The 20,012-nt window shown below is 55.2% G+C and overlaps 1 protein-coding gene across 1 annotated transcript; it reads left to right on the forward strand.

Annotated features, from left to right (window-relative positions):
• The first annotated feature begins 1,046 nt into the window (after positions 1 to 1,046).
• Positions 1,047 to 19,051, forward strand: NOX5 (NADPH oxidase 5). The gene is made up of 17 exons (XM_019533951.1): positions 1,047 to 1,170; positions 2,368 to 2,518; positions 3,655 to 3,865; positions 4,832 to 5,066; positions 5,487 to 5,640; positions 5,810 to 5,985; positions 6,526 to 6,708; positions 7,472 to 7,604; positions 8,383 to 8,525; positions 10,769 to 10,813; positions 11,722 to 11,846; positions 12,358 to 12,442; positions 12,860 to 12,959; positions 13,893 to 14,059; positions 15,238 to 15,382; positions 15,422 to 15,888; positions 18,708 to 19,051. The coding sequence occupies exons 1-15, from the start codon at positions 1,051 to 1,053 to the stop codon at positions 15,367 to 15,369; spliced, it is 2,160 nt and encodes a 719-aa protein (XP_019389496.1). The 5' UTR covers positions 1,047 to 1,050; the 3' UTR covers positions 15,370 to 15,382; positions 15,422 to 15,888; positions 18,708 to 19,051.
• The last annotated feature ends 961 nt before the right edge of the window (positions 19,052 to 20,012 follow it).

The following is a 20,012-nucleotide window of genomic DNA, read 5'->3' on the forward strand; positions in this document are numbered from 1 at the left end:
AGGTCATCCCAGCACAGCTCTGCCAAGGCACCATCATCCCAACAGGCAGCTGCTTACAGCCTGCCACGGGGCACGGAGGCAACTATCGGGGTGGTTAATGTCACACCAAAGTGCCGGATCCTTGTACAAGAGAAGACGGGTATTGCTGTAGTGCCAGGACAAGGGGGGAATCAACCAAGTACCCCACTGCTTGTGAACACTGCCAAAGGCTTGTTGGGTTCCAGATGCATGTTGGCACTGGATTCACCCTGGGAAGCAAAGGCCATGTCACAGTGTGGTCTGGAAAGAGCCATTTCTTCTTAACAGAGGGGTTGTTAGCGCTTTGGGCCTGTGGTGATGCCACTTGATGCAATTTGTGAGTGCTGAACCTCCAGTGAGGTGCTCAGGACCTCATGGTGTCATTTCCCCTCATCCACCACACAAGCCCAGGACTGTTCCTGGCACATGTTTGCACAGGGATGGACTCATAGAGCTCGGTGCTTCTCCCTCTGGCCTTGTGTGGAAAGGTCACATGGAAGGAGAAGCACTGATGATTAGGCAACGCCTTTGTGGGTTGGCTTGGCAGTGAGAGATGGACGAATCTGGGTGCCATCACTACATGAACAAGCTGTTTTAGTCTGCGCCGTGGCACCTGTCTGATGCCGAGATGTTTGTCTGCACTATAGTCAGGACAATTATGTAAGTCAAGCAGGGGTCAGATACCCCAACGTGGGGTGCAGCAGACTGGAACAACTGCCAGGAGGCTCTGGTCTATCTCGAAGTTATCCTGAATGTAGGGCTCATGAGAAGGAAAGCAAATGCACCCTCTCTTCTCCCAGGGCCAAGTGCACAAGCTGAGAGCTACAGGAGCTCACAGTCCATGAGAGAGCAATGCAAATGTGGGCTGGGGCGATGCCCCAAACAGCACAAGGGGCTGAGCACCGATTCCCGCCACGTGATCAAACCAAATCAGTTCCCGTCCTGCTGAGAGGTTTTCACATCGGCCAACTCCCGCAGCCTTGACAGTGACGAGGCTTTCCCCTCTGTGCCCTTTGCAGGTTCCCTGCCACCATGAGCGCCGATGACGACGCCGAGTGGCTGCAGTGGGTGACCAAGCAGTTTGAGAGCATCGCTGGCGAGGACAAAGAAATCGACCTGGAAGAGTTCAAGACGGCGCTTAAAGTGAAGGAGGCACGTTTCTTCTTGGGGGTGGGAACTCAGCAGTGCTTCTGTGTTCCCGGGGAGGGAACAGGGACTGAGCCCAGGCGACAGGGTCCAGCCAGTGCAAAGCAATGCAGGTAGAGCGGGACTGGCCTGCAACCCATTACCCTAGCTCCATTACACGAGGAGAAGCTAAAAAATTAAAAGAGCAGGAGCTAAGGACACAGGGTTAGAAAGAAACCTTGGAGGATGATCATAATATTTGCTGTACATCATTAGCAGCTGTTGGAAACAGGTGAAGGAGTAGGGTGTCTCCACATTGCAGCCACCACAGCACCACCTCCCCCATGTACTATGCATGTCCAGTTTAAGCCAGCTAACTCAGGGGCCAGTCGTAGTCCAGCCACAGCAGTACAGAGTTCAATGTTAGCTGCAAAACCTATTTGAGAAGTAGGGCGTGTTAGCTCGGATGAGCACGGTGCTCATGAAGTGAGGCTGCTACAAGCATGCAGGGTAACTCGGCTAGCGCAGCCCAACTGCTGCTGCAGCCCTCGGTTGTGCTCAGTATCCACCCTACACGCTCCTCGATCGCCATGGTCTTCAGCTCCTGTTGCGGAAAGATTTGTGTAAGACAGTGCAAAAGTGGAAGAGTCGGTTGTGGACCCATGACGCGCTTACCCCAGAGTAACTTGACTTTATTCTGGGGGAAAGCATGGAGTTGGGCACATGACATACATACAGTGTTATGCAGTGTGAGTCATTTTGTAAATTGAGTGGTACCAATTTCAAAAACGAATTTATGTATTACTTATATATTATTTATATATTTGATCTCAGCACTATTCGTGCCTGGGGGAGTTGGACTTGATCTTTCGAGGTCCCTTCTAGCCTTTAATTTCTGTGAATCTATGATTCCACTTGGGAGCAAGTTTACCTCTTGCAAAGTGGGGAGTAACTACACTGGTGGAAGTTATGCTAGTGTCCTGGTTACATGTCTGCTCCCTAGTTCAAGGTCAGTTGAGAGAGAGAGTTTGCTCGATGTTACTACTGGCCAGATGCTACATTTGCACCTATGGCATTTGCACCAGTGGTGCATCTGCTACTTAATAGGGAATACATTTACTACAGAATAAAATCTGTAATAATGATTCCAGATGTCCATGCTCTTAATTCATAGTTTGGAAGGCCCCTCAACTGGTTTTGAAAATTTGTTTTCCCTTCCTCTAGTCTTTCTTTGCGGAGAGATTTTTTGCCCTGTTTGACTCGGACGAGAGTGGAACCATCAGTTTAGATGAGCTCCTGAAAGCCCTGAACCTGCTCATACATGGAAATGAGACAGACAAGCTGAGATTCCTCTTCCAAGTTTACGACGTGGATGGTGAGACCCTGAAAAATGTGTGTGTGCATTTGCACGTGTATAAAATAATCTCATTTTCCCCCTCAGATTTTAGTGTGAATGATTATCCACCCCAAAAATTCCTCATGGAAAGCACGCTGTTTGCTATTCTCATCTTCAAAAATGTCGCTGATGTAACCAGAGGCTGGAAGTGAGAGAGGAACAGTGGAAAAACCCTGCTCACCCCTTGTTCATTCTCCCTTTCAGGATCCGCTCTCTGCCCGCAATGTGACACAGGAGACTGGGCCAGATGGACCCAGTAAATGGTAGTTTTTATGTTCAGAGCAGACAGAAAGCACAGGACCAGCCACACAACAGAAATCACAAAAGGCAGGCAGTTCAGACCGTTCACAACAGCACATGTGCGGAAAACCCCTTCTTCAAACTACCCGGTGAAGAACACCCGCTGTCAAAGGCGATAACAATCTTTCTCTAGCAAACTGAAAGATCCATGTTGGTGACGAACGGCGTTTACAGCGGCTGTTTCGATCAGAGACACCAGGGCAGAGTTGCAGCCAGGGGTCTGCCTTCCTTGTCCCTACCTGAAATTTGCAGAGGGGGTTAGTTTTGAGGATCAGAACAACTCATTTGGTCAAGTACTGCAGTTCCAACATGTGCGAGTCTCTGTGTGAAATGCTGTCTGTATTGCTACGTTAGGAAAGGTGGAAATAGGTATAGAAACTTCCGAGTTTTTCCAAAACTGAGACTCCAGTGGAATTCACCATGATGGTTTGCGTCTGGCGGAGGATGTCTGTGTACACCTTGTGACAGTGAACCCTGTCGATTGAAGCTTGGCACGCGCATCCTCCACGCAGTTGCTCCCCATTGGTCCCTTGCAGGGGCATCAGAATTAGACCAATCGCAGACAGATATGCTGGCTAATCTATTAGCAGCCATGCAGCATTAGCCCCAGTGGAGCGGCTTCCTTACGAAAGTCCTAGGTGAAGGGAAGGAGGAGGCCTCTTTCTGCATCCAAGGCAAGAGCTAGGCCTAAAAGCCCCCGGGCTTTCCATAAGCCGGTTCACCAGCAAGGACACTTCTGTCGGCCATCTCAGTAGCACAGGATAAGCACTCTGTGGCTGTGGCTGGCGCTGGGTGCAAGTTCTCCTTCCTCGTAGGTAGTGGCTCCATCGACCCGGATGAGCTGCGCACAGTCCTGAAGTCCTGCCTGCGGGAGAGCGCCATCTCCTTGCCAGAGGAGAAGCTGGATGACCTGACGCTGGCACTTTTCGAATCAGCCGACAAGGACCACAGCGGTTCCATCACCTTCGAGGAGCTCAAGGAGGAGCTGGAACGTTTCCCGGAGGTGATGGAGAACCTGACTATAAGGTAGCAGCTTTGGTGGGGGGTGATGGTGCAGCCGCGCCTCCCTTTGATTCCTGCTCCATGCCAAGTTTAAAACAACCTGCCTGGCAGTGGCAGTGGCATTTCTATTTAGACAGCAGGGAAAAAGTCAATTGAATACATGGCCCATTACCACCTCCCTGAGTCATTCTAAACTCTTCATTCCACAGGTGTTAACGACCCTCTCTGCTTTTTAATGCTCTCGATGTTCCACTAATCAAGCTAGCTTTCCTTCTGCAGTTCTGCTGTCTGTTGGCTGCTCCTGGTAACATAGCTCTTATTTCACGGCCTTGCAGATCTTTTTTTAACTCATTCCAATGAAGCAATTTGTTCTTGTTTCTATTTTAAACTACTAATGCAGCCCTAGGCCCCTAGCGTGTTAATAAAGTTTCGTGTTTCTTTTGATCTGGAGAAAAGAGTGTGTTGTGTTATATGGGATGATGCATTTTACCTTCTGCACTCCCCTTTTCAAAATCCTAGATCCTCCCATGGGGGTCCTGATTCTAATCATTCTCTCTCATTTGCACTTTGCCCTTCCCCCTGTTTGTATTATGCATGTCTGCAGCCAATCAGTCACGGACAGGAGCCTTTAATTTTTCCCCCTTGAGTCTGTGTGTGCTCCTTTCACCACCAGGCTGGATCCTGTTCAGCCTGGGCATCAGGGATCCCTCCCAAAGCAGGCCTTTGCATTTGGGAACTCATGGGCTTCCAGGATGCCACAGGCTGCGTTCACTCCAGAGGGGAGTGGCATAAATCCCGAGGGGGTCCTAGGAACAGTGCCATGAGGCTGCACTCTCTGACCGCCCCCCGGCCACAGCCTTGCAAGGGAAAGCCAGCACCTCCTTCATGTGGTGAGGCTGGGGACCAGCTGGTTCAGCAGTATCATGTAGCATGGTCGAGCACGGGTGGTGCCAGCTGCAGCCCCAGCCCTGCTCCTCTCCTCCCCAACAGCGCTGCCAACTGGCTCAAGCCCCCCGCGCACAAGAAACGGAGCCGCCGGCCGCGCTACCTCACCCCGGCATACTGGCACAACAACCGGAGCAAGCTCCTCTTCCTGGGCACCTACGTGGGCACCAACATCCTCCTCTTCGTCCTCGCCACGCTCCGGCACGCGGGTGCCGGGGGCTGGGTGCAAGTGGCTCGGGGGTGTGGGCAGTGCCTCAACTTCAACTGCACCTTCATTGGCGTGAGTCCTGCGTCTCTCCCAAGCCGGGCCGTCCTGCCGGTGGGGGAAGAGCTCCTGGGTGCCAGAGGTCCCGGGTGGGGTAGGGGAGTTTTCTCACAGCCACGGTGCTGAGGACGGGAGCCACACAGTGACCGCTGGTGCCTCCATGCATCCACCCTGTGGCCAGGCCGGTGCCCCGGAAAGAGCCACACATCCTCTCCCTTGCTGAGGAGGCAGCAGCTGAGCAAACAGCCTTGCCCCTGAGAGCCCCCATCACGCTGTCCACGTGCCCAGCTTGTGCTCCAGGCAGCAGAGCTCTCCCACGCCCAGGGCCGCCCCGTTTCCCCGGCTTTCAGTGGCCTGGTATGCCACCCTCTTTGCACCGGAGAGGAAGGCCGGGAGCGTGCGCGGAAGGGAGCTCAGCCTGTCGTCTGCCCCCAGGTGCTCATGCTGCGGCGCTACCTCAGCTGGCTGCGAGCCACCTGGGTGGCCAAAGTGCTGCCTCTGGACCAGAACGTCGTCTTCCACCAGCTCGTGGGGTACGTGGTGGCCGCGCTCGCCACCATCCACACCGGCGCCCACGTGGGCAACTTCGGTGAGTGCCGGGCCTCGGCCCCGCTGTGGGTGTTAATGCCTCTCCACTATAAATACTGCTCGGAGAGGAGGCACGCCTCCCGTGGGGGGCGGGGGGGCAGGTCTGAGCTTGCCTTTGGATGACACCAGTAGCTAATCCCATTGGCGTGGGCTGTTTTCCCTGTGCTCAGCCAGGCTGGCCCAGACCCAGGCTTGCTATTCCCTCTGGGAGTACCTGTTCACCACGCACCCCGGCATCGGCTGGGTGGGCGGAAGCGCCTCCGTCACGGGGATCATCCTGCAGCTCCTCATCACCCTGATGCTCCTGTGCTCCAGCACCTTCGTTCGCAGGAGTGGCCATTTTGAGGTACCTGGATTTGCCCTGCTCTCGCTTCCAGGTGGTGCCACCACCTTCCCCCCACGCAAGGGCTTGTGCCCGAGGGACCTGCTTCTCCCTGGGTTTTATAACAGCCATGCTGGGGCAGTTACTGGAGACCTGGGGGGCAGGAACCGGGGCTTTGCAAAGCAAGAACTCCAGAGGGACTAAGGGAAGCGCTCTGCTTCAATCCCAGCTGGCCCCACTGACATAAACGGCCCTTTCGTGGTCTGAGCGTATATTTGAAGTCCAAGGCAGCAGGGAGCCCTGATTTCTCCTGGGTTTTTAACTGCAGGGTGGGGTTGTTTGCTCATTTGCTATTGGGGTGGTTTGCCTGGGGGGACAGAGAAGAAGAGGCTCAGCCCGTGCCTGTAAACAGCCAGGAAAAGAACAGCTGAGCTGGAGCTACACAGCAATGACGCCTGCGGCAGGGCTGCATCTTGCTGCTCTTCTGCTCGTTAGTCTTGGCTGTTGTTCGTCTCTACCAGCCAGTCAGGGTCTCCACCGAGCAGCTGCTGTTTTGCCCTGCAGGTCTTCTACTGGACTCATCTCTCCTACGTCCCGCTCTGGGCTTTGCTGATTCTCCACGGCCCGCATTTCTGGAAGTGGTTTGTCGTGCCGGGGTGCCTCTTCGTGACGGAGAAGATCGTTGGCCTTGCTGTGTCGCGCATCGGGGGGCTGTCCATCGTGGAAATCAACCTCCTGCCATCCAAGGTGTGTCCCAGCATGACCCGGGAAGGCTGGGAAGGGAAACACCCCTTAAAACCACCCCACCATTGAGCACGTGGGACTGGAAAGAAAGGCGTGGGAATTTCTGGGTGCTATTTCCACCTGTTCCTGACTCATTATGCAGACCTTGGATGAGATGTGCCCGCACAGCAAATTGGAAGGCAAAGGAGACCTAAGTCGTGATGAGCACTGCTTGTGACATTGTTGACTCCCTGATCCCCTGGGCGGTCCCTGGAGGGGGTGACAGCCAGGGCCAGAGGCACTTGGGTCTCTTCCCATGTCGTCCCTACTCCGGGCCCCTCTTAGATGCACTCTACACACACGTCAGCTCACGTATGTTATCTCATGCACGTGAACACATGCATGTGAACATCTCCTTGCCCTGCTAATTCCAGGGGTGCGCACATCTGACAGCTCCTTTGCTTTGAACTCCCCTTCCTCATTAGCATCTGCATCACACTGATGCTATGGAGAGGGTGGTTGAGGCGGGGTGGGGACTCTGCAGCGGTTAACCCTCCAAAAGTCCCAGCACCGAGCCATGCACCTGTTCTGCGCCCCGGTGTAGCTCCCTCTGCCGTCCTCCCTGCGAGATAGCCACAGGTCAAACACTAGTCACTTCCTTATGCTAACTAGCCCCAGGTAGAGGCCAATTCACGCCAAGCCCTTCAACAACCCTTTGGTCGGGTGCCTCCCCTGCTTCTCACTGTGGCAGGCTGCACTCATGGTTCTGCTCATGCTTTCAACCCAGGTGACTCATCTGGTGATTAAGAGACCACAGTCTTTCCACTACAAGCCCGGAGACTACATCTACCTGAACATCCCAGCCATCGCTGCGTACGAATGGCATCCTTTCACCATCAGCAGTGCTCCGGAGCAGCAAGGTACTGCCGGAAACCCCCCAAGCAGCTAAAATAGACACGCACGCTTACACGGGGCAGTCAGATAACATTCTCCATGGTGCCGTGAGGTTTTGCAGCCTGTGAGCTAGGCTTGGCGGGGTGGTTTCAACACCCAAAACTCCCTTCATTAATCACTGGACTTGCAGCCTTCAGATCTGGATCTGGATGCAGAGGGCGTTTATAAACCACACCGCTCCTCATCGGTCCAGAGGCTGGTTTCCCTGCCCTGTTCCATGTTCCCTCCCTCCCCACTGTAGATGCGCATGTCCTAGCTGATCCGAGATGCCCACTGCCCGCCCCTGGCCAGACTCCTCTCTCCCACCTTTCTGGCTGCTCTGCCGGCCTTCTCCTTGGCACAGCTGGGGCTTGCCTGCACAGAAAGGGAAGAGCTTCCCCAAAGCGCTTACTGCTTTGCAACGATATAGGCCGGTGCCTTGCAGCTGCCGGTTTACATGGGGGGCAAAGGATTTCGGGGATGACATATAAGCATCCCCCTTTGCTTCCTCCGTTGTATTTGAAAGCTCGCGTTTAGCTTCATGTGCTGCACCCAGTTCTGCTCTCTCTGAGGCTCGGGGCAGAGTCCGGAGTCGCCCAAGCCACCTCTAGATCTTCCCTGGAGTGACTTTGTTTGGTGGACCATAAAACTACCGCGTTGAACACCCATCCCTGCAGGATCTCGGGGCAAGCACGTGCTTCCCGCGATCCAAGCAGCAACGTGAGGGCCATTATTTTTGCACAATGGTCGGCCTGCATTTGGCAGATACCATCTGGCTGCATATCCGGTCTCTGGGACAATGGACCAACAGGCTGTACGAGTACGTGAGGCAGCCCGAACCGCCTGGCCTGGCACTGAAACGCTTGACCCACAGTCTTAGAAAGAAGAGGTGCCAGAAATGGATGCAGGTCTGTACCAGCTGGGCATGATACTCAGGATGATTAAAATACTAGTTGGGACCACCCTTAGCTGGGTTAGACCCTGGGTCCATCTCTCCTGACATCCTGTCTCAGAGGGTGGGAGCTGAGCAGGCCACGTCCAGGGTTTTGCACTCGCTCCTTTCCCAATGCAGACCCCAGGGTCAGGGGCGTTTCTATCGGCAAGACTGTCTTTCCCCCTGGCTTTAGGATCTCCTGTTCGGGTCCTCGGGTTCAGCTGGCCCGGTGGCCACCACAAAGGATGAAGCGATTGAGCTGACGTCTTACAAACCCACCAAACCTGCCTGCGGATCTGCAGACCTCACCTGTGCCCAAAAGTCTGAAGAAGAGATCCTTCATCCCAGAGACGTAAGGGCTCTTCATCAGTTGTCAAGACACCCTACCGTATCTGATCTGTATCACGGCTGGGTGGATGCTGGAAAGGTGAAGAGCTCGTCACGCGTTCCCCAGCCGGAGCGAGTGTCCGGGGGCTGGTGGGGCTTTTCCAACCAGACCGTGTTTCGGGAGACACTGGAGCTCTTCTTGCAACGAGCATTGGCTTCAACGCTCATTTTTATGGGGAAAACCCCAACACACGCCCCAACTGGGTTTTAGGTGTTGGCCAAGAGCAGAAGCCCTTCTTTCAGAAAGGGATGCTGCAATGCCTCCTGGGAGCTGTAGTCTGAGGCCCTCCTAACCCAGCTCTCCATGGAGGGCCCGGCTCTCCCACTGGCCTGCATTTACCAGGATGCCTCGTGGCACCCTGCGTTGGCCGAGCAAGGGGGGAAACTGGGGAGCCTTCTGGGTGAGGTGGTCTGAAGGGTAGTTAAGGTCCTTCTAAACCAGTAAACACGTCTGTGCTTAATGTGAGGCTCGTGGTTTAGGGTTGCCAGCCCTCCCAGACTGGCCAGGAGTCTACCGGCATCGGCATCCCTCTCCCAGTGCCTATTGAAACCAATCCGGGAGATTTTAATAGGATATTTTCAGATTAAAAAAAATGTCCTGGAATAGCTTTAGTCAGAGTTGGCAACCCTACCGTGACTATCCCCATGGATTTCAGCGGGATTATTCATGTGCTTCCATGAAGCAAACCTAGCATTGTTTTCTGGGTCGAGGCCTCCGTGATGGACTTGGTGCCGCTCGTCGGTCTCCTTTTCTCCTCTGCGGAGGGAAATACTAGTGCGGGCGGTGGATAGCTTGTGCGCTTCCTGCGTTGGCTGCTGGTTTGCACCAGGCGGTAAGCGTCACGTAAGGAGACGAGGTGCCGGGGTTTTGTGATGAATTCCTTCTTATGAATCTTGGAAGAGATTCCACGAGGAAGCTAAAATGTGTCATAATACAGTCATCACGAGCAGAGCGTTTAGAGAGACAAAGAACAAACACGAAGACCTTTTTAAATCAGCAAAGGCTCATTCGCTCTCACTCTCTCTCTTTTCAAGGGAAAAAAATAAAGCTAAAATTAGATGTAAATCATACTAATGCGAGGAAGTTTGAGAGCCACGTTTAGTGGCTTTTATCATCTGATATGAAAAGCTCTCAGGATATTGATTCTGTCACAGCTGACGGAGTAGTCATTACAGATAAAGAATTTATACGCACCGTTTTAATGAGTTTCTCTCCCTGTTGCAGTTAAACTATTATCCGCTCTTGCCATGTGCCAAGATTTCCCCCGCCCCCTTGCCGTTGTCAGTGGGATCAACATTTTTGTAAATCTGTTCTGCCCTCCCCCGGCCCTTCACTAACGATGCCTTTGTGGGAATTCAGATAATTACTGTTTTTTTAAATCCATATTTGATTGGATGACAATCTAGCTAATTTGCCCAGACATCTACTTGTCCCCAGAGCAGACGTTTAGACCTTTGAAAGTCCCCCGCTGTGAGCTAATGGCCTGCGCCATTTCTTTTCAACACGGGTCACATTTTGTTAGCCTGGGATGCACGTGGGATGCTACCCCTCTCCGCAGAGCCGTCGTACGCCCGCCTGGCGTGAAACCGAGCGGTGGGCTCGTTGCTAGAAGAAGATGATGTGTGACTTAGTCTTGGGGCATTTGTCACAGCAAAAGGGGCAGGAGCCATATCACCAGGATGGATGTCCCTGCCCTGCTCAAGCCAACTGGAAATAAGTAGCTGGGTGTTACCAGAGCATCAGAGTCAAAGCAACTTGAATACTCAAGCTGGAAAGGGGTTAAGAACATTTTGGTTGATGGGTTTTTGGTTGGTTTTTTTGCATAATAGGTCCCGGCCAAGTCGGGGGGAAACCACCTGTTCTGCAACATTAAGGTAAGACTCTCCTTTGCATCGCTGGTTCAAGCCGTCACCCACCTCCAGCGCTGTGCAAACAGGTCCCGGAGTGCAGGCAAATCCACTGAAGACTTGGGACATCGTTTCCCCACTGAAAGCTCCTTCTTCGGGGCCCAGACTCATGCATCGGAGCCCTCCAGCTCCCGGGATAAAGCCATATTTTCTGCATGTCGCAGTCACAGCAGAGTAGTGTGGACATGCTTAAAAGGGCTAATTAGCCCTTTTGGTTAATGAATGCCCATGGTGTGGGGAAGCTCAGGGCAGGCTAATTCACCCTGTTGCTTAGGGGGCCTGGCTGCTTGTGCTGAGTGCTGTGAGACTGCTGCAGGGGCAGGGCAAGCGGGTGTACAGATCTCCTGGGCACGTCTACACTGCGGACCATTGCTCTCTGACCCAAGTGAGGTCCCCTGCAGTGCTCCTACACTACGGATAATAGGAGTTTAGGGGGCAACAGGGTCCCCTAAATGAGGCATATTCCAGGGTTGGCACGTACTCCTGTCCCCACTCCTGTAGCAAGGACCAAGCATGGCTGGGCCTGGCCGGAAAGCCAGCCAGGCCTCCAGATCTCTGGCCAGAGAGCTCCGAGGTTGCTAACGATGGGTGTCGAACTCCTGAAGATCTGATCCTGGGCTCTTTGATAAATCTGGACCTGATTGTCACGGGGCCATTGATTTACATTGAACACAGAAGAGATGCAATTGCAAGGCTTCAGCTTCTTGCAAGCGTGAGCCTCAGTTGTGAATGATGGGCTTTTGGAGGTGTGCAAAGGGCAAGGGCAAGACCCCTTTGATCCATCCGTGTGCCTGGCGTTGCCCCCTCCAGCACAGGCACAGAAACGATCTCTGTGACTCTGAGGCAAATTCACATGGTCAAGTATTTCCCCCTAGTGCTATGTTGACGGTCCCTATGGTACCCCTACGCGGCGGATCTTCACGTCAGAGCACGCTGTGCTGATCGGGGCTGGGATCGGCATCACCCCCTTCGCCTCCATTCTGCAGAGCATCATGTACAGGTCAGTGGTGTATGGCTTTCCATAGGCTGCCTGCGTGCAAGTTTTCCACCCCAGATGAACACCCTTAGAGTTGATTTAAGGTGCCAGAAACATCGTGTGTGTAATAGCCACTCTTCTCCACCTTCCCGCGTGCGAGGTCGGAAGGTTCTAACCCCATTTTCCGGATGGGAAACTGAGGCTGTAGCACAATCTCATTCCACCCTGCTTGAGACAGACGCCTTCATGGATCTTCTTTAGAGGGAGCTGCAAAGACATTCCCCAAACCACATTTATCCGCCCAAACCTCACGGAAGCTTTACTCTAAGCTAAGAGGTGTTCCCGGCAGGTGGATGGGGGCATTATCCAGACCTAATTATCGAAAAAGGGTGAGGTTCTTTTTAAGGGTTTGTTGCAAGTCGGGAGTTGTGGAGTCCTAGAGGTTGGGAGACGCCAGCTTCCCGGATGAGAAGGGTGCCGTAGCGCTGGCGTTGGAAAGCTCCTTGCCAACGTGGAGGGTGTTGCATCGTCCTAGGTATCGCATGCAGAAGCAGAACTGTCCCGACTGCAGCTACTCGTGGTGCGAGACCCTCAAGGACGATGACATGAAGCTCAGGAAGGTGAGGTCACGGTCTGGAGGAGCTGAGAGCAATGCGGTAGGGTCGGGCTTCAGGGCCATGAAATATTTGGACCTAGGGCTTGTCCTTAAATTAGGTCTCTTCTTGACTTGCTGCCCACGTGCCTTTGTGCAGCCCTTATAGGACTGTGGCTGCAGCCAGTTTGGCTGCTATATTTTAAGCAATAACAACTGAGGGGACAAGTGGGGCACTGGCTTAGAGGGGTTGGCAGAGTTGCCCCTGCCCCCAGGAGTCTTGGCCATGGCAGGACTCTCCTCATGCTCCCACCTGCTCTCCAGTGCTCATCTTCCACCCCTTTCGGGGCAATGGGTGCTGCAAGGAGCAACGATGCCCTCGCGGTATGACGCTCCCTGCCACGGTGCCTCTAGCACGTCCCCAAGCTCCGGTGGCACTTTGCAGGTCGACTTCATCTGGATAAACCGGGACCAGAAATATTTTGAGTGGTTCGTCAGCCTGCTGACGAGGCTGGAGATGGACCAGGCTGACGAGGAGCCCGGAGGTAAGCGGCAGGCTGGGCCGGAGAATCCTGCTGGCTGCGGTTGCTGCACAGCACCAGCCTGGACCATCGCAAATGCCCCCGATGCCCCAGTGGAGAGTCTGTGCTGCCCAGGGAGTGGGGCAGGGAGAGGCAGCCGGGGGCACGTGTCGGCCGCGGCCTTTGTGCCCAGTCCTGGCTCCGTGCTGTCGGGCCAGTGGAAAGGGTGATGGCTTGAAGGGTCGGCGCACAGCCCATGGTCCCCTGGCTGCTGCCACCAAGCCTGGCAGGTGTCCTATGTCAGATGGGAAGAAATCTGGGGGCTAAAATTGTCTGGAGAGGAGAGGTTGGTCTGGAGAAGACTGCATAGGGGATTTGACAACAGTCCTCAAATCCCTGTAGGGTGATTATGGAAAGGATGGAGATGGGAATTTTCTCCAAGGCTGTAGAAGGCAAAGCTAGGAGCAATGGCTTTAAGCTGCAGCAGGGGAAACTGAGGGTGGAGATGAGAGGAGATGAGGGTGGGGAGGCTGTGGGATCTCTACCCTTGGAAATGCTCAAGAGCAGGTTGGACAGACCTTTGGCTGGGATGGTTTAGCCAGGGTTGATCCTGCCTGGAGCAGGGCCTGGACTAGCTATGACCCCTTGAGGGTCCTGCCGACAACTTCCTCTGGGTCCTGCCAGCAAATAGGATCCTATCTGCTGCACCACCCTGTGCTATCGGGGTGGGTGCTGCTCTTTTGGTGACCAGCTCCTGTCCTGTTCTCTCAGCACCGGGAGCCGTGACTGCTGGCGGCATGTGGTTGCGGCTGCCCCCCCCGGGAGGCATCCTCCCGTGCTGAGAGATAGTAGGGTTGGGTGGTCCTCTGGGGTGGAGGCCTCGTGGGTTAGTCATCCTGTCCGCACAAGCCGAGGTCCAGACACTCAGCTGTTGCGCTGATTCCCTCACGTGCCTAGGCCGCTTCCTAGAGATGCACATGTACATGACGTCCGCCCTGGGCAAGAACGACATGAAGGCCATCGGCTTGCAGATGGCTTTGGACCTCCTGGCGAAGAAAGAAAAGAAGGACTCCATCACGGGGCTGAGGACCAGAACCCAGCCAGGCCGCCCCAACTGGAGCAAGGTAACGGGGCAGGAAGCCAACTCAACGATACTCTTCGCTGTCTGGAGCGATACTTGCTGGACAGGCTGAGCCCCAGGGCACAGGAGACAAGCCGGAGCAGCCAGCAAGGAGCTGTATGGGGAGAATCGAGCACACAAGCCTGGTGTCTGTGTCCTTACCTAAGAGTTTCCGCAGTAGCAGGTGGGAGGTTTGCTCAATAGCAAGCAGGGTAGAGTTGCACTTATAGACTAGAGAGACATTGTTTGCTGTGTTAGTGCGAAGTCAAGTAGAAGCCAGGGCAGATTTGCACCGTAGAGACTAACCCAAGTAGATCTTCCATCCATCCATCCATCCATCCACACTGTATAGACTAACCCAAATAGATTATCTATCGATTTATCTATCTACCTACACCATACAGACTAACCCAAGTCGAGCATCCATCCATCCATCCACACTGTATAGACTAACCCAAATAGATTATCTACCTACACCATATAGACTAACCCAAGTAGATTATCTGTCCATCTGTCCATCCATCCACTCAGCAAAATCTTTTGTGGGCTCTAGCTCACTGCATCAGATGCCGTGACAGGACATGCACAGAGCAGTGTATAAAGGGAAAGAAACCTGAACACGTAGGAGAGGGGAGTGGGGCGGGGAGGGAGAAGAGAGGAGCAGGGCAGCGCTAGAAGAGACAAACAAGCAAACAATAAACCCATAGGAGAAAAGGGGTCGTGAAAGCTAACCCGGATAGTGCAGTCCCTGTTTAAACCAAACTTATTCAGTCTACGGGTGATTTCCTGTTCCCATTCAAATCGGTGTTTAAAAGTTTGCTGTCTGAGCACAGCCACCCTGAGGCCAGTGATGCGTGACCAGGGAGGGTGACGTGTCTGCCCCAGGCTTGCGCGTGGTTCTGGCATCAGAGCGGCGGTCGTTCCTCCCGTCACGTAGAGACCGCTCCGTCCGTGCAGCGCAGGCAGCAGAGGTGGTGGCGTGTCTGACACGGGGGGCTGCAAGCGAAGGAGCCTCGGGTGCTCCCGTCCATGCGGTGCTGCGCTGATCGGCACCCCGTGGCGATGCTTCACGCTGGAAGAGACCGAGGGAACCGACGGTTCATTAAGGATGCCTGCGCTGGCTGTAAAATCTGACCTTGAGCTCTCCTTTCCCCTCCCCTCTCTGCCCTTCCTCTCTGGCAGGTCTTTCAGAAGATTGCCGAGGAGAACAAAGGGAAAGTCCAAGTCTTCTTCTGCGGGTCTCCTGCTCTGGCTAAGGTCGTCAAAGCTCATTGCGAGCAGTTCAGCTTCCGGTTTTTCAAAGAAAATTTCTAACCCTCTCTGGTGTCGTCTGCCAGCGACAGCGCCGCGTGTGGGAGCTTGCTGTGGTAGGTGATGTGCTATGTCTGTGTTTGCTGCCTGTCTGCATCGTGCCTGCCGTCCTCTCGCCTCAAGCAATGGGAACAGTTTTGTGTCTGCACAGAGCACGCTCTCCAAGTCCTTTGCCAATAAAGTGCACTTGTGCTATGCTGAACCTGATGCTGGCCAGACCTGCTCAGTCCCACTGTCATCGAAGATAGTCACACGGGCATCGCTTGTGTGCTACGAAGGCCCGATGGATACGGGTGAGCTCCCTGGTTGGGGTAAGATCAGGGAAGGTGGAGGCAGCACTTCCAACTGGTCCCAATTATAGGAGCTTCCTGCCCTTGAGAAGCTGCAGAAATAGGTGGCAGGATGGGACACTGATGTTGTCACACCGGATCAACTCCCCGTGCTGAGTTGTCTTGCCCCGGGCAGCATCCAGGACCTTAGAGAAAGCACGAGCAGCACAGCTACGGTATCACCCGTCCCCAGGTAAATTCCTTCCTGACCCCACTTGGTTAGAGCTGCTCCCTGATGCTCTGCCATGCTTAGCACCCGTGGGCTAAACTAGGCTGCTGGGTTTGGCTCCTGGCACTGGGGTCTGTGAAATCAAAACACCTGCCGGCACATGAGAGTTCATGGAGCAACTTGGGACCAACGAGGAAGATGGCAGTTTGCATGGGAGATAGGTGCAGGACACGAAGCTGGTCCTGACCTTGGGGATGCTCCACTCCAGGGTTCGATCTGGCCCAGACCAAAATCCAGATCCTTCCTGGGGTTTGGACATCTCCAAAGTCCAGGTATCTCTGGGCCGGGGTGGTTGGTCTCTGCTAAATACCATCATCCGGCTGATATTGCAGAGAGCTGCATCCACTGCCGTTGTTCGCTAGTGTAGACAGGTGGCCGCCGGGAGTCTGATGCACCGTCTGGGCCTGGTTACAAGGTAGGTTTGCAGGGAGGCAGCTCTAACATATGTGAATGGAGAGCAGGGGACGGCACGGCTCCTTCCCACCCAGCGAACACCTGGCATCGCCTGGACATGCCTCTTGCTGCACAGGGTAGGACATGGACCAGTGGCCTGAAGTTGCAGCAAAGTGGGTTTCTGGGCTGGATCTCGGGAAACACTTCTTCACCGTCGGAGCAGAGAGGCCATGGGATAGACACCAGAGAAGGGGTGGACTCTCCATCCCTGGAGGTGTGTGAGGGGAGGGTGGACAGCCACAGGTGGGGGGTGATCTAGGCAGAGCATTGCCTGTGCTCTACCATTGGGATTTCTCAGGCCCTGGGCTCTGCTGGTGCCCCCTCCCCACTTTCTGCTACATGGGTCGGGGGGTTTTGAGGCTTCCTCGGGGGCTGGGGATGGGGACTGGGCTGTGCCAGTGCTCCTGCTGGGACCCAAGCCAGAGGGTCCTGGCGAGAGGGTCTTGCCCCTGCACTCGGGGTCACCATATTTGGGGTCAGGAAGGAATTTTACCCTGTGGTCAGATTGGTACGGACTGGGAGGGGTGAGGGGGGGCTGCCTTCCTCTGTAGCGGGGGCATGGCCTCTATCCAGGATCTCTTGAGCATATATTAACAACCTTTTACAGATGCAGGATGTTGGCTGCCACGGCCCCAGGGTGTGACGTTTTGTGTGGTGTCAGGGCCGATGGTGGTTTTGCTCAACGGGTTCGTCTGGGCTGGTTTGCCCAGGCCTGATGCTGCCTCAGGCATGGGTTGGACTAGACGTGATCCCTGCAGCTCCCTCCCAGCCCCTCTTCTCTATCATTTCTAGGACTGGCTGGTTGCAGGGGCTGCCTCTGAAGGGGTCAGTTCAGCACCGTTTGGCGTGAATAACCCTGCTCCTCTGTGTCGAACTTGCACCAAAGCATGAACTGGGGGGTCTTGCACGCAGCCCAAAGCCCGGCCAGGCCTCAGCTTAGCACCTGAGGGCTTTTGCCCGTGGCTTTGAGGTGGTAGGTCCTGTTAGTCATCCCTGCCAGGTGCACGCTTCCACCCCGAGCACAGCGAGGGATCTCCGCTGCATCCCCGCAGAGCTGTGCCATTGAGGTTTCCGGCTCTCTGTCAGCACAGCACGGGGCTGCTTTGCTTCGGGTCTACTCCACGCACTCCGCCCCGTGCACGGCAAGTTGCACGCAGACGCAGGCGGGCTTTGGCAGCGGGGGGTGCGTCTGGTTGTGTCGCTGCACTTTTTGGGAAGTGAGCGATACCAAACCTGAGGTTCCCCCATGGGTGTCACAGAGCAGGCGGGCCACGCGCTGGGTTTCCAGTTTAAGAATGGCTTTCTCTAAGACCAGGTCACCTCCTGTAATGTGGGCGGGGGGGTTGGCTGGGGAAGCTGCCCCTGGTTCTGCTAAGGGCTAGGCTCCATCCGGACCCCAGCGTCGCAGGTCTGGCTGCGGCCAACGGGGCCAGCTCTGGGCTCCCTCGAGGTGGCTGGGAAATTATTCTCCCTTCCCAGAAAAGTATCAGCACAACTTTCTGGATGAAAATTTTCCATGGATGTTTTCTGTGGTTTTACTGCAAACCTAAAACAACAAGAAGCCCAACGACCCAACCCCGCAGTAACGAGAGGTACGACTCTTTCTGGTTACAATTAACTAGTCCAGAGCCTGTTCCACTTCTTAGGCGCATAACTGGACTTAGACGTCCAAGTGCAATTCTAGTCCACCCTGTTCAAATCCCTGAAAAACAGCTAGTGCAAGCAATGTGTGTGTGGGGGGGTCCTCTTGCTCCTGGATGCTTTTTGTGCCCCAGTCTCAGGGCAAGATGAGGTGGATGCACTGGCAGATTTTCACGGACTTGAGCAGGGTGGAACAGTTGCACTTCGGGTGTCCAAAATCCGCTCCGACATCGAATAGGTGCACAAGCATCTGGCTCTGCATGAGCAACGCGACTGGGGATGACTCCCACACTTGAAGTTGGGCCAGTGGGTGTCTGTCACGCGGCTGGTGCCGCTTGCCGCGTGCGTCTCCAGGTCTCTGTCACGGGCCCTCCAAGCTGGAGCTGCACTTGGGGGGCCATAGCTCATCCCCAGGGAGGGGGAAAGCCGAGGGCAGAGGCGATGTTCCCCAGCACGCGCCTCTGAGAAGCAGCTGGTTCGGAGCATCTGCCAGTGTCGGCAGTGGCCTGTGAGCTGCCACGTACCGGGTCAGACGGTCGCCTCGCAGACAGCGGAGGCTGGAAGCAGAGTGAGCTGAGTCGGACCAGTAAAGACAGTTTTTTGCAAAAACCCAGTTGGTCTCACCTCTACCACGAGGTCTGATTCCTGCGTCTGACCAGGGTTTCCCCCTGCTCCTCTGTCCCTTGCAGCCTCCAGCAGTGAAGGTCCAGGACGCTCTGACGCAGAGGCCGTGCTCCCTAGCTACAGATGCCCCTTTCCTCCAAGCTCCTGTCCGGTCCCGCGGTGAATCTGGCCGTCACTGCATCTGCACCCACAAAGGGCAGGAAGGTATCTTTTACCTGCCCTCGAGGGTGGAAAAAATGCCAAGAAACCCAGCAGCTCCAAGCCCGGTGGGGCAGTGGATCTCCTGTGCCTCTGAGCCAGCGCCGCCCTGACCCCTCTCTGCAAAGCGGGGGCCAAGGCCACGTCCACGTCCACGCCGCTGAATCGTTTGGCCACAAGAGTGCACTGCAGCCCTTGCAAACACGGCTCCCTGGGCCCGCGAGCGGGGAGGGAGGGGGAGGCAGGCCATCCGCACCCGGCCTCGCACGCACCCAGCCCCAGCGCGCGGGAATAGCAGCCAGGCCCAGTGCTGCAGGGGCCAGCTTGTCCCTTGCACCTTGCTGGCTCCTCGCAGCTCCGGGACAGGCCCCTCCGCCGTGGTCGCGCGGTCTTGGGCACTGGCTTCTCTCGTGATGAGTTTCTGCAGTGCTGGCTGCCCTGATCCCCGCTGCATCCTCCTGGCTGGCCTGGTGGAGACAGCTCACCTTGACTTCTCAACATCCCTTCCGCCCACGAGTTCCTAATGCACTTGCGTGGGAGAGGGGTGCAGGGCGTGTGAGCAGCGCAGCCCCCCAGCACTTCCCGGGGCTAGCCCTTACGGGACACGTGAATCAGGGTGGTCCGCCCGGCGTCGACGCATTGAGCTGCACTCCCCGGGGAGCCGTGTTTCAGACCCCCCACCCGGGCAGGTTGTGCCAGAGACGGAGGAGTCTCCCCACGCCGCTCTCCCGGGGATGTGCTGGTGCAGCTGCCTCTCCTGGCTATGGGGAGCTCGGAGATTTGGCACCCCAAGGCTGGGCAGCGGGATATCTCAGTGCCCTGGGGTCCTGTCTCCGCCCGCTCCCTCCGTACAAGAACGGGCGCCTCTGGTAACGATGAATGCAATCAGGCCGTGCCTTTAGTTAAGGGCAGGCAGGCGCCTTTTACTGTCCGGTGGATGTTCTCTTTATTATCCAGGGCTCCCCGGGGAGCAATTGCTGCTCTAAACAAACACAGGTATTAAGCTGCATTTCCTGGCAGATTTATGTGTCGCTTTATGAGCTGCCTGCGCAATATGCTGACGCTTCCGTTTTAAAAAATAAGATTCATTCAGATGAGACATTTATTTTATGGGGAAACTGTCCACCGGGGAAGCCAACCGAGACACCGAAAACAGGAGGCTGCAAAGGGCT

This window comes from Crocodylus porosus, unplaced genomic scaffold, assembly GCF_001723895.1.
Source record: "Crocodylus porosus isolate Cpor-Errol unplaced genomic scaffold, CroPor_comp1, whole genome shotgun sequence".
Taxonomy (NCBI): Eukaryota; Metazoa; Chordata; order Crocodylia; family Crocodylidae; genus Crocodylus; species Crocodylus porosus.

Bases quoted from the DNA above. Each gene is read 5' to 3' on its own strand.
- NOX5 (XM_019533951.1), top strand. From the start codon at position 1,051: ATGAGCGCCGATGACGACGCCGAGTGGCTGCAGTGGGTGACCAAGCAG. The intron at 5,986-6,525 runs GTACCTGGATTT...TTTGCCCTGCAG, and splicing joins GCAGGAGTGGCCATTTTGAG to GTCTTCTACTGGACTCATCT. The intron at 8,526-10,768 runs GTCTGTACCAGC...TTTGCATAATAG, and splicing joins GGTGCCAGAAATGGATGCAG to GTCCCGGCCAAGTCGGGGGG.